The sequence below is a fragment of the Gigantopelta aegis genome, chromosome 3 (genome assembly GCF_016097555.1).
Source record: "Gigantopelta aegis isolate Gae_Host chromosome 3, Gae_host_genome, whole genome shotgun sequence".
NCBI lineage: Eukaryota > Metazoa > Mollusca > Gastropoda > Neomphalida > Peltospiridae > Gigantopelta > Gigantopelta aegis.
The window spans coordinates 78,038,600-78,053,643 of NC_054701.1; the positions used below are offsets into that span (position 1 = coordinate 78,038,600).

Sequence of the window (15,044 nt, forward strand, 5' to 3'; positions counted from 1 at the left end):
GTATCACATATAAAACAGATGAACACATTTATCATAAAAAATGGCAGCAACAACCAAACTAATCTAAAATAATAACTATACGAAATTATATCTCAAAAAATTAGTTTTTACAATATCAACTGAACAATTTGCCACGCTACGCAAACAAAAAGAACCAGTGTAGATTTCGTAAACAAGCAATGGCCGAAGCGGGCAGCACGCAATCGTCTTCTATATGGACCAATAATGTTTTATGCAGGTACATAAGACCTACATGTTTAAAATAAATGGAAACATTGTTATATATGTGACTTACATTGGAACCAAAAGGTCTATCCCAGCTGTCTGATCATGATGTCTATCAATTTAAAATTGAATGGACAAATATTTGCGGATTCAATCCGATTCAATGACAACGTTTTGTAAAACAAATATTTAAAACATAATTAAAATGTTCTTGATTAAATTGACTGCAACATGCAAACAAAATATGACTGTCACTATAAATGCACTATTTGGTGGCAAATAATAATGTTTTAGGGGAAATCGGGAATTCCTTTAACAGTCGAAGGTCGATAACAGTCGGTGAGTCACTCTTGCACCCATGTTTTTTGTTTAGGCTTAGGCTAGTACACAATAAATAATATTAACTAGGTGAAACCTAAAAGCGAGCACAAGTGAGATAAATTAAATACTGTGTGTGTGCAGTTGGTCAAACTGTTTTTAGTCTTTTCAAGGATTATGTCTGGACAAAATGTGGGGGAAATCTAATGGTAATTAAAGGTAGGTGAGTAATTTATCCTCGTTAACAATGTGGTTCAAGCTTTTAGAGCGTTACATAATTATTGAACGGTGGGATGGAAGGATGTGATGTGATGTAATACGTCATGACATGCATTGATTATGATATAATGCAATAGTGATGGCGTCACATTACTTATGTCACATACTTGAGAGGCTTCCATCCCTCTTGAAGAGTATTCTGCAACAAATTACATATTTTTTGTCCTAGAAGATAGGTGACATGGTTACAATCTGGTATGTGGAATTTGTGTCATAGTGATGTTTTTCCCATGATTTCTGTCGTGGCAAAATTTAAGGAAAATATATTGGTAATTAAACGGGTATGCAGTCAAAACGGCCCCATGATGAAACGGCCCTGAACATGTAAGTCAAAACGGCCAAAAAAGAAAGTCAAAACGGCCAAAAGAAATGGTCAGAACGGCCAATAGGTACTATCACGTTAAATTAATTCCCATTAGTAATAATTAGTAATCAATATAGCCTATATCACAGGCAGTTCAAAAAATATATATAAAAACAACCAAAACAACGGAATCACTGGTAACAATTTATTAGCCTACACAACGCAATATACTATTGTAATTAAGACCACCAATTAACATTTTATTTAACAACACTGAATTCAATCACAGAAAGGTGGGGAGGGTTAGTGGACCATCTAGGTTTTCCGGTTGAGTGCGTATCGTCTGAACGAGTTCCTAGTGGCGCTGCTCACCCGGGGGCCACAACAGGCCTGTCCCCCAATTTACTAATATAATTAAGACCACCAATTGACCTTGTATTTGAAAAGACCGCCCCGCGTGCATATCGCCGGGCGAGTTCCAAGTGGGGCTGCTCGCGGGGGGGGGGGAGGGGGGTGTCGTAGCGTGCCCGCCCCACAAGTTATTTTAATAAATAAAAGAAAAAACGGGGTAGTGGACCGTATAGACCCTCCGAGTTGGATGTTTGATATAACTTTCTCTCATGACACTGTATGACGTAAACTATATGATAAAAAGAGAAACCTTTGTATCCTGAAAAACAAACACCAAAAATAAATCCGGATGTGTGTTCGCGCAATGGCCTCTTGGAGGAAGCGGGCTCTTTGATACGGTCGGCAGGTAACAGCAATTAGCCTTTTAACTTCTGCAGTGAGTGTATTGAGTTTGTATAAAATCTGCTTTACAAACTAGTTTCATTTCATGATACCATTCGTGTTTTTATTAGGTAATCGGTTAGGTAATCGGAGTGTTTTAAGGCTTGGGCGGTTTTGTTAATTGTCAAATCAACAGGAGTAACTTTTCCTCTGCTCTGGGTAAAAAACCCCAAAAAACAAATAAAAATATCGCTGTGAGTTAATCTTGAAAGAGAGCTCTTCCTTTAATATCAATAAAACACTGGTTTAATGCAACCATAGTTTGTAATTTGCCGGTCCTCAATCTTCCAGGGCGTAAATAATTATTTTAATTAGGAATTTAATATTAAATACAGTGAAACCCCTCAATACCGGACATCCATGGGACCAAGTAAAATGTCCGGTTTTCAGAGGTGTCCGGTTTTCAGGGGTCTGCCTGGACGGAAATACCTTCCGTTCTCCATAAAATAGGGAAAGTGTTAAAGTGTTTTAAAACAAGAACAACAAGAATATGTTGAAAAATGGTGCATTTATGAGCATTTAGAAAAATAAAAACATCCATGGGAGTAATATTGAATAAAAAATACATTAAAAAGTCCACAAATTGTCAATCAATCGATATCTGTGTTTAACAATGGTTGCCTGCGTTAAACTTAAGACCTTAAACACACACTCGTAACTTAATAAAGACATCTAACCCAAACCCGAACTCCGCTAATGTTAACCATAATTACAACACAATCAATGTGTTTACAGTAGTTAACTCCATACCAAAGCTTGTGATCAGTCCTTTTAATTGTTTATTGTCAAGTTGCTAATCTTGCCTGCTGAGCGGTACCTGTACTGTATGCAGCGGTGATTACACTGATAACAGCGATCTCGAGCATGCGCATATTGCACTAGCCATCAGTGTTCACAGACAGGTGGGCGCCATATTGATTGGTATCGGTTTGATCGTCCGGTTTTCAGGGGTAGGATTTACACTAAGTTGACACATTGGGACCGAATTGTTTGTCCGGTGTTCAGTTTAGAGGGGTTTCCGGTTTAGAGGGGTAAAATATAGTGTTAAAAGATGTGTAAATCACGGGACCGCGGAAAACGTCCGGTTTTGAGAGGATTCCGGTTTAGAGGGGGTCCGGTGTTGAGGGGTTTCACTGTATATTAGATATTTTTTTATATATAATTTTAGACCAGCCCGACTGAAAAATTGCACCAACTAATGACTAATTGTAAATACATAACCTGATATATTGATATATATTACTTATGGTGCTTCTAATATTAATTTTATTAATTGTTTAACGTCCCATTTTATCTTTTCGACTCTTATAATGGTCATACCATATTAATACAAAATTACTTCCCCTTCATTTTAACTCCGTCTCCCCCCCCTCCTGCCCCGGAATTGGTCACTGGCGAAGTCAGAGGCTAAGTCCGGGGTGGGCGTGCCTGAACCTCTGTGGATATGGGCACATAAATAGAGTTCCTAATCCCAATCCCAATAGTTTGTAATAAATAGTTTTCATCGTAAATATATTTGTTAGCATTCCCTCTTATTTTTAGGGTTTGGGCTTTGAGGTAGGGTTGGGGTTTGCTTGGTGCAATCTCTTGTATAATGGCTCAGGAGATGTGTTTGGAATGGTTATAATAATAATTATTCATGTTTCTCCCAAACTTACCTATACTTAAAATCTACATATTAACACAGATGTACTAGTACACTAACCACATATGTAGATTTTAAACTCTTTGTTTATTCAAACATAAATAAGACGCAGATAATATCCGTGTAGTGAGACCGTACTATAAAAACTGTCTTTGCACAGTTATCTTTCTTGACACTTGTGCAGATGAAATACATTTTTAAAGTATTATATCTAAGGCCGTCTTGATTTTTTTCAAGGGCCGTTTTGACTTTTTTAGGGCTGTTTTGACCAATTATTGTTAAGGACGTTTAGTACTGGGGCCGTTATGACTACGATCCATTAAAAGTAGGAGAGTAATTTATTGTAATTGTTAACAACGTGGTTCCAATGGACTTTTAAAGCGTTACGTAATTGTTGAATGGTGCTGTATACATGTATATAATATTATTTGTAATGACCACACCTTCATTATTAGTGTTACAGCGTATTATGGTACAAGTGTATAACAGTGACAAATAGTCTAGAATCGCTAAATAATTTGCAGTGTGCATCTGACAAAAATAACATAACACTAAAGTTTATTAAAAAGTCCTTCCCACAGGGATGTTTGTTGTATTATGTTTTAGTAATTGACAAAGTAACGGCAATGATTATTTAATCTTACTTCCAGATATTCTAGCACATGGTCTTTGATTTTATCTGCAGAATCGTCCGGGGTTCATTTAGGACACTGGACAAACCTGAATGTAATATTATAATCGTATATCCAAGGTGTAAATATTGTATTTTTCAAATATTAAGTACTTACTAAAACGGAAGTCAGTCGATAAGATAAAAATATTGCCAGATTCCTTGTGTAAAATTAAATTTAAAAAACATTAAAAATTTACCTTTGGTGAAAAGGAATAGCTCTACCTAGTACCATTCACCAATTGCAAAATTTGAAAAAATCAATTGCAAATTTTAATTTTATTTGACAAAATAATTTCATGTAATAATTGAGTTCACCCAGAGTTCGTCCTGCCGAAACAGTAGTGGTATCAAATTCATATTGATATTTTATTACACCTAGAGATATGTTCAGCTGTCACTGTTAATTCTTAATTGTGTTATGCAGGCCTTGTGTTTTAAGACGGGCAGTTTCCTGCATGCGCCATGACTCGCGTAAAGTGCCAACCAGGCGGGCTACAAAATGCCCAAATAGCCTAAAATAATGTAGAAGTACTTTCCCTATGCCTGTTAACCAATGCCAACAGTTAAATGCTAACATAAATAAATCTTGTTTAAATTACAAAGTTGAAATCCAAGTATTAGTGTTCCGTTTAATTCTAAACCTACTGTACCTAATAAGAGGTCCCCTGGTTTTCTTAATAGTTAACTGCCTGGAACCCACTAAAGTAAGTTTTATACAGCAGGGCCCCGTTTAACGAAACTACCATATGTACTTAAGGTGATCTTAGTACTAAGATTTCTTCCTAAAATGGGCCCCAGGTCTTCTTCTCTTCAGCATTCGATTGGTTGTATTATATTCTTTGTCCTGTGAGAGTCACAAAAAGGGCTGTCAGGCATAACTGGCCTCGGTGGCGCAGTGGTTAAGCCATCGGACTACAGGCTGGTAGGTACAGGGTTCGCAGCCTGGTACCGGCTCCAACCCAGAGCGAGTTCTTAAGGGCTCAATGGGTAGGTGTAAGGCCACTACACCCTCTTCTCTCTCACTAACCAACTAACAACTAACCCACTGTCCTGGACAGACAGCCCAGATAGCTGAGGTGTGTGCCCACGACAGCGTGCTTGAACCTTAATTGGATATACGCACGAAAATAAGTTGAAATGAAATGTCGGGCATAGATCTTTTGCAGAGCCCCACAGCTTGGCATCCATTGTAGTACTCACAGGCCAGATTTGTTGCCTCTCTCTGTTATAGAGTGGACAGGACTGCAGGAAGTGTTGTGGTGTTTGGTCATCTTTTCCACAATCACAGAGAGCCGAGGACTGAATACCAATCTTTTTAAGATGTCCTTTCAGTCCACAGTGACCTGTCCTCAGGCGAAAAATTGTTGTTTGCTCGTGGCGAGACAGTTGGTGGGGAGGATCTTGATGTAGATTGTATCCGCCATTTGAAGCAAAGAAGGTGGATTTTTGCCTGTTGCGGATCAGAGTTCTGGTTTCTCTGTAATATAGATCTGAGAGAGGCTGATAGTTTTTGCTTCCCTCCCTTGCCAGCAGATCGGCGATTTCATTGCCGTGTATGCCTGTACAATCTTTGTTGATTGGGTCAGTTCATTGATGTTGTCCACTTATGTGAGTCGTCAGTTTTTTTCAGAAGTTAGGGCCTGCAATGCTGAAAGGGGTCTGAGAAGAAGACTGCTTTCTTGGGTTTTCTTTCCCACAGTTTTAGGGTCCCAGATCAAATAAGTGAACATTGTACGAGTGTAATTTCAGCATGCAGAAGAAGATATAAAATAAAATGGGAATATTAATGTATAGCTTCAAAATACACACAACCGAGTCAACATATTTTTAAGGAGGCCCACCATAAATAAGTTGCTCTCAGTCAGTAAAAAACAGCTCGCCTAGCTAATAAAAACAGATTATGGGGGGCTGTTTTAGCCCGCCAACATATTTAAAATCACACGGCTTGGTTATGGTCTCATCATATTTGTATTTGAGCAAGTTCACCTATAGTTTGTCCCATCCAACAACAAAAATGTTTTTTGTAAATAATTTCAGTTTGGTTTGACGTAAAAAGAAAAGTAAAAGTATTTTGGAAATAAATAAAAAATAAATTTAGAAAACCACTCTATGCTTGATTGGACTTTTGTTTTAATCTTGGTTTGTGGTCGGATACCTCTGTAGTTTTATTGACTGGTTAACTATACTTGAGTTTTAACCAAGCACCCTTGATACACTACACCTTTTATACCTCTTGAGTTTTCTGTTTCTCCTCATACTCTTTGAAAAAGTCTGTATTATACAGACTAAACTTCAAGTTTAAGTGTTATTTTTTAAAGTGGATGATTTTAGACAAATACTTTTGGTTTTAATTTAGAAAACAATCTGTTCAGAAATACATAACTTGTCATAAATTCCATAGTATGAAAAAAGGTGTTCCCTGTGGGAAGGACTATTGTTTTATGATTTGTTTGGATTACTAAAGTTAGTGAATTTTTTCAGGTATTTCATCCATGGAGTGTGTCGAGAAGGCGATTCCTGTAGGTATTCACATGACCGGTCCGCCCAGCCCTCCATGGTCTGTAGGTTTTACATCAAGGGGCGATGTACCTATGGAGAAAAGTGCAGGTTTCCTGTTGTTTGAACAACTTGTTAATTTTTAATTTATATTCTATTTTATTTTAAGTATTTTTTGTCATATTCATTATTATTCATACAATAGAATGAAATAATTTATATGCTCAGTTGCAGTCAATATTTGTCGTCACTATTATATGTTCCCTCATTTCTTTCCATGAATATATAATCTAGTATTAGAAAAACAACTAATCAGGAACAAAATCTTGTAATCTGCGATGCTATGCTGATAACCCATGACTTTGTTTTTCATTAGATACGATCATGTCAAACCATCCTGTAACTCGATAACCGACAAAGAAAACCAGCCAGCCAGCAAGACCAGCCCATCAAAGATGATCACATCGAGCTTCCACAAACCCATTCCGCTAAGTAACCACTCGGGGGACACGTTCAAGAGTAACATGGTGTCGCTCAAGAAAGGCGTCAAACCAGTAACGCCGAGTGAAATTTCAACAACCGTGTGTGGGAAACCAGATGACGAGTGGGTCAAAGCCAAAGAATTCATTCCCGGCCAACCATACCAGGGAGCAGGTAAAGACAAATTTTATTATTATTATTATTATTTTTTTAATACCACGGACATGAGAGCTAGGCGATATACCCTCCGGTATCGGTATCGGCTGATTTACCGTACCGAGCAAATCTCAAAATACTGAAATTTTGGTATTGAAAAATGTTATCCGCCATTTAGTAAAGCACTAACAATATATCTGATGAACGCAAAATGGCTGAAAAGAAAAGAGAGAGAAATGAGGGCTTTGTGTATGTAATTTAATTTTATTTAGATAAAATAAGCAGGTGACACTTAACTTGGGCATGCATTTAAAGCAAAATATACCAAAAATACAGCTCAGTATCGCAGGGGTTCTAGAATATTTTTAAAATTCACTTACCATAGGGCCAGTGGATTTGAAAATTCACTGGCCATGGTGAAAAATTCACTTGCCCAATTTTAACTGTTGATAAAACAAAAAAACAGTAAATTAAGATAATTAACTTTTTAATGTCCATTTTTCATACTGAGATCATGTTTAGTCAATTTGTCAATTTACATAACAGATAGGCTCATTGGGCATGCTTTATGGTTTGTTTAGAAAAATATGCCAATAATTTCCATCAGTTTAGAATAAAGTTACCGTACCTATTAAAATTTAAAAATAATTGTTTTGACTAAAACCACCTAAGTTATAAAAAATAATCCATGTTACTGAGATATTATAACAGTTAACAGCATTATTTATTTACTTATGAATGGGAACTCACCCCCCCCCACCCATCCCCTCAAAAAAAGAAAAGAAACAATTAAAGGAAACATGTCACGTAAACCATATTTGGCACCAACCATGTACAATTAATTATAAATTGAATCACCTAAAAAAAAAAATTATAAAAAATTAATTACTTAAAATATCTCCATAAAAGAACCCCAGATACGAGCTCTTAGCGGAAATTGCCGATCTTTAATGAGCAGGGCAATCACGAGGTCCGTGACGTCAGAGACGCGTCGCTTGATCTGAAGCCTTACACTTAAAAGCATTAGTCCGTACCACTCATAAAGAATCTAAGACTTGCACAGCTTACCAAAACAATGAGTGTTCGTTCGCAAAACGTTTTGCCGTATCAATATGAGCTGTTAGTAAATGAAGAAAGACACACATTTACTTACAACAGTGATACTGAAGAAAAAACGGATAGCGAGTCGGAGGGTGGAGAAACTGATGGTGCCAGACCAGACCGGTCGACCAATTTACAGCCCGGAGCCCGAAAGCAACCCGGAGACAAAACCAAAACTCGGATGCTAATGCCGAGGTGTATACTGTTCATATTTAGCATAAAGATACACCTCGATATGATGTATTTAAATATGTAAAAAATATAAATGTAGGACAAACATTTTGGGGTTTTTTTTAAAGAAAATATCGCATTTTTTATGTTCGGGCTGTACATAATGAAATCTGTATGCACAGTGTAAACAAACGCTCTAATTTACGACAAGGCGCTTCACTTTCATTAACCTGGCTTGTAAAACAACATAAATGACTTGAGAGTATAATCAACTTTTAAACTAAATATATTTCTATTTGCATCAATAGAACGAAATGGGGTTATAGTATTTTTCTCTCATAAAAAAAAAGTAGCATATTATTAGGCCTATTGGTAGGGTGCGTTAGAGTAAAAACGACCACTCACGATACCCAAGTGATAATTTTGTTTTCTTTGGTACTACGTAATTGGTCAGTTTTGTAATTTTAGATGCGAAAGTCTACTTAATCAAGGGTTTTACAGCATTATTTACAGTAATGAAGCAGGGCGGCTGATAATGTCTATTAACATTGTACTATAGTCGCGACAGGTTACGCCATAATACCCTGTGATCTTAAAAAAACTGGCACGTATTTTGTACGTATGTCTAGACCGTGGTAATCACTTACCTGGTCGATACCCTGCAATATACACCTGCCAATCAGGAATCACATGTGCAGGCCACGGAAAGAAAGGACCAATTAACTAAAACAACACTCCGATTCTCAAGTCAGCCCGTGGATGAAACATAATAGTTATTTCGACACCGACAGTAGTGGGTTTTTTTTTGTATTGAACTTCGTGTTGCTTTGGGGCTTCGGGCGATGAGCCCCTGCGCGTGCTGTAACCTCACCGTGGTGCAGGGGTGTAACATTCTCTTTGAGAATGGCCAATACAGCACAAATTGAAGTTTAGAGTAAAATTCGGTGTCCGTAAAATTCTGTGATGTTTGTATTTGTATTTTTTGGCACAGTACACTGTTTTTGTTTAAACCTTGAATTTTTATATTGATGTTGATCATCACTTTATTTATTTGCATTACCATAGTTTGACACCCAATAGCCGATGTATTTTTCGTGCTGGGGTGTCGTTAAACATTCATTCAATCGGGCGATGAGGAACGTTTTTGTGACGTATTCCGCCCGAAGATTAAAAACATTATTTAAAATTATTATTGTTTTCTACACGTTTTTTAAAAACATATTTAAATACATCGTACTGAGATGTATCCTCATGCCAAATCCCATGTTTGTATATGCCATATTTAATTACTTATTGACGTTTCCTTCTTCGGACGGTGAATACAGATTTTGTTATGTAGGCCTACAGCCCTAACATGAAAAATCTTTTTTTTTTTTCCAAAAAAAATAAATAAATAAAAAATTCTACATTTTTGTTTTAACATATATAAATACATCATGCTGAGGTGTATCTTTGTGCCAAATATGTACAATGTACACCTCGGCATTCGCAACCGAGTACTGTTTTTGTCTCCGGTAACGTTCGGGCTCCGGGCTGTAATTAGGCTGACACCAAAGTACTATGCGGTGTTGGTGTCCAATCTTTTCTTTTGCGATAAAATACACGCGTCTTTGTTCGGATACAATCCTTTGGAAAACCATAAAAAGACAATCCCGATCGTTTAAACTGTTTATTTTTACACCCAAAGGCCGCGCAGTACGGCACTGTTGAACTGAAAAGATCGTAAGCCCCTTACTCCATATATAAACAGTTAACAACAATGGAAGAGTACAGCGGCTCTGACGTCACTTCCCTTTTTTTCCGAACGCTCACGAAGAAATATGCATAAATCGTACTTTGATACTGATTAGCGTAATTTTTTCATTTTAAGTTAACTACACGTATTTTATTGTTATAAAGTTATTTGTATATTATTTTTATATCATTTTTCTTTTAAAATGAGCTATAATATGGTCTCGTGTCATGTTTCCTTTAAGCACCTTTATTAGCATAAAGTGTACATGTATTGCAGTTTAAGGCTTACCCACCCCCTCCAACACACACACACACACTCCATATTATTAATTTTTCAATTTGGGTACTTTGTTAAATTTATCTATTTCATGATATTGTGTTCCTAAGCTTTTTAAAAAACATTTTTGCAATTTATATCATATTTTATACATTAAATTAATAATTTACACATTTAAAGTATTTGTAAATAGTGACATGCAACCTTTAAAACTAATAAAAGACTGGTTAACGTTTTGCATATTATTAGTATTAGAGTAATAAATCTTTGGATTCCAGTGTCAAAAACAAAATGGTGGCAAAACAATGAACTTTTGTTTTTTCAATGTTTACACTTTATAACTAATAAAGTTATATCAGTAGGTATATTGTTGTCATTGATGGGACAAAGATTACTGGTAGCCAACTATTTGTCAGTGAAATATTGCATGTGATAGCAAATCGAAAGAAGTGACTTGTAGATGTTTCTTTTGTTTTTGTATGATCGTAGGACATAGCGTTGTAGATTTTAATTTTTTTTTTTTTTTAAACCACTTGCCATCAGGATTGCACAAAGTAACTTTTACTGGCCCGAATCCAAAAAACACTGGCCTCGGGCATCGGGCCACCGTATTCTAGAAGGCCTAATATCAGTATTGTATTAATACCAACTACTGTACCAATACCGAGTTAAAACATCCCCAAAATACAGATACCGAATCTGAAATTTCAATAACGCCCAACTCTAACAGAAATTTAATGGAGATGAATACAGTTTTTTTTTTAAATTATGTCACAAGCATATAAAGCTGATGGTGAGATAAGTAATTGGTATAGGTCAACTTCAGAGAATCTATTTTAAACTGAAGTACATTGAACCATAATTTGTTAAATTAAAAAAAGAAGAAAAAAGCTGAATGTTAAATAGACAGACGTGCACTTTTAAATTTTAACTGTTGTTGTTTTATTTCAGTGCCCGAAACCTATGCCAAAGCTGCCCTGGTGGGAACACCTATCGAGAACACCACCGATGTAGACGAATCTCAATCAGGTGGTGCTAACCCTCTCCTGTGCCCATTTGCCGCTAACGGTGAATGTTGGTACGGTGAAAACTGTGAATACATCCATGGAGATGTCTGTGACCTGTGTGGTCTGGCCATACTCGACCCAAACGATCCAGCGCAGAGAGAACAACATGTTAAAGTATGTATACCTCCACCATTACAGATTGTGGTGACCCGTCTGCTTATGGTAGCAGTGTCAGAGCCATGTCAGGGCTTGAAATTCACAAGTTTAGAATTTTTTAACTTGTATCAGTTTTGAAAAGGTTGTAGCTGTAGACAACCATTAGAGCTGTTTGTGATCATTGAAATGAGAAATTACTAGATTTTATCTTTTAGATTATGCATTTCCATACATTCGAAGAGATTTTTGTCATCCCGGTGTTTCTAATTCCATGAAATGCAGTTTCATATTTTTAAAAACACACATGCCTCTGAAAAATAATGTTTATGGAGACAGGCTTTAGTGTATTGCCTCAAGATATTGAGCTGAAATTTTGTGTATAGCTTTATTTTGTACTGTTACAGATCATGTTTGACTGTTATGGCGATTTACCTATTTTTCACAGTTGAGTTCCTTGAACATCAGAGATACAAAAATTTGTACGGCCTGGTAAGGACATATATTGCTTTAGCATGACTCTTTAATGCTTGTAATTGCTGTTTTCAGGACTGTATGAACCAGCACGAAGAAGACATGGAGCTGTCATTTGCCGTGGCTCGTAGTGAGAACAAGGCGTGTGGCATCTGTATGGATATAGTCATCGACAAACAGCCGCCCAGTGAGCGCAGATTCGGCATCTTGCCAAACTGCAACCACTGCTTCTGTCTGTCCTGTATCAGAAAGTGGAGATGTGCCAAGCAGTTTGAAAATAAAATTATTCGGTAGACAGAATTTTATTAACCGGGGTGAATCTTAGATTTAGCCAATCATGGTGTGTGTGTAAGAAATTTTACTGTTAAAAAATATTCTTCTTATTTTATATATAAAAGATGCCACAGACATTTTTGTTAGGACATCACAAACCTATACAGAAGATGATAATGAGATGAGTGGTGAAGGGGCAGTATTTCCCTTTCGGTATGGGACTGCATAACGGGGCCATACTCCACGCATGCTCCAAGTTAAGCTATCTCAGTAGCACCCACCACTGGGCTACTCGGTACCTGTAGCAACTGTCAGATAATCATCCTCCATAGACACGCCAATAATTGCACTTGTGAAACAATTTTTTTCAGTTGGAACACTAACCCAGTACCTACCAGCCGCAAAAAATAGTTAATTGGTGTCTCTATAACCTCCTCCCCCTAAAATCCATGTCTATTTGTACCCTCCAGAATTAAAGCCCACTTTATGGCTGTCGTAATATGTATGTATTTTTAAAAAGCAATAAAATATGTTTTAATCAATCTTTACGATTGTTAAACAATTACGTAATAGTTTAGGAGGTACCTTAATAGATATTTGTTTTGTTTGTTTCAGTGCGTGCCCAGAGTGTCGAGTACTGTCAGACTTCGTAACACCAAGTAAATACTGGCATGAATCAAAGGAAGATAAAGAAAAACTTATAGAAGGATATAAATCAGCTTTGAGGTATTTATGACATGTTTAATGTTTGGCATAATTAACAGAATTCTTGAGTAATTTTTATATATTATATATTTTAATTGATAAAAACAATTTTTATATTGAATCAGGATTAATAATATTTATATCTCACTCCCAACACTATAAATTCTTCTTCTTTACGTTTGCTGACTACACTTCTAAATTTGATCGTACGATGAAGAGCATCGTCCTCTCTAGGTCCTCCTTGTTGCCATAGAGCTTGGTAGCAAGAGATTCCTGGTGAGGCCAGATCTCCTCCCTGATCTTCTGCTGCTGCGGACATCTCTGGAGGATGTGCTCTGTTGTCTGGTCTTCTGATGAGGCTGATCATGATATTTTACAGGAAAAATTCATATATTTCAGTTGATTAATTGATTTTTGAAATGGTATATTTCTACATGTTTTACAGTCAAGTAAACCTCACAGTCTTTTTTAATGTTCATAAACCTTTTATCATCAACCACAGTTATTAGTTGCCTAACATTATTAAATACACATAAAAAAATCCCACTTGCTAATCAGAAGGTAAACGCCATGTAACAGCATGTTCCTCTTCACCATGATCAGTTTTTGACAGTAAACAATGTCATTAAAAAAAACACACCCAACTTTCTTTCCAGTCAAAAACCGTGTCGCTACTTCGACGAAGGACGAGGAGAATGCCCCTTTAATGAAAAATGCTTTTACCTCCATGCCTACCCCGATGGCCGTGTGGCATCGCCGCAGCCGAGAACAGTGAGGAAACGGAAGAACGCTGATGGAGAATTCGACCTCGTTCGACACATTCAGCTGTGGGACTTCTTAGAGGAACGGGACGAACGCTCAAACTTGTTGATTCTTGAAGAGGAATTTTTGTCCCATTTACTACTAGATCTTATGCTAGATAGTTCTTCGGAAGACTCTGATGATGATTTTTGGTAGTCGACGTTTAATGCTAAATATATATATATATATATAAATATATATATTCACTGCCTGGTACCAACACAGGATTTGGCTACTGTCATAGCAACACATGTTGCTGTGATTACTAGAGAAATTCAGTTTTAAATCTTTATTTAGTTTTTTGTTTCTTTTACGTTCATTGGGGTATCAGTAAAAAAAAGAATTGTCTGCAAACTGTGTAAGACATTTGAATAAAGTTACTGTGGAGCAAAACCAGGAGCTGTGATGTTGAAATGAGGAAAGACCCTTCAAGAATAGACTAGAGCTTGTCTCTATGACTTTTCAGACATCCATGCATTTTTTAAAATATAAAAAATGCATTTTGTACTATTAGAATTATAATGGAAATTTTATTATTTTCTATTAATGTCTTGCTGGTTTGGGTCATTTACCATCATCAGGGCTGCAGAAAGTACTCGCCAAATGCGAGTAAAAAGTCTGACGGACGAGTTATAAAATGCAACTACCAGTCCGACTGTCTATCTGTCTTTTTAATTTGGTTTGCCACGTGATGTTGATCACTTATCAAATGTTCTTAATTATGTTTTGTCAATATATATATATATATCTATATATATAATTTGAAGTGAAGACACTGTATATTATAATATTGTTAATAATATATTGTTCTATAGACTGGCGGACTAGTAGAAATTCTGGAGGGCTAGTAAATTGTAGTTGGTTGTGGTCCAATGGGCTAGTGAAATATTTTCCATTTCTGCACCCCTGATTATTCATCTTTGGAAAAGTTCATATAACTTTAACATTGTAGAAAATATGTATAAATTTGCAGTTCTTTC

The 15,044-nt window shown here is 36.5% G+C and overlaps 1 protein-coding gene across 1 annotated transcript; it reads left to right on the forward strand.

Annotated features, from left to right (window-relative positions):
* Positions 1–173: 173 nt before the first annotated feature.
* LOC121369115 (probable E3 ubiquitin-protein ligase makorin-1) lies at positions 174–14,769 on the forward strand. The gene is made up of 7 exons (XM_041493974.1): positions 174–238; positions 6,718–6,843; positions 7,109–7,386; positions 11,603–11,832; positions 12,361–12,575; positions 13,174–13,284; positions 13,920–14,769. Exons 1-7 carry the CDS (start codon positions 180–182, stop codon positions 14,218–14,220), a joined length of 1,320 nt encoding a protein of 439 aa, XP_041349908.1. The 5' UTR covers positions 174–179; the 3' UTR covers positions 14,221–14,769.
* Positions 14,770–15,044: the final 275 nt, after the last annotated feature.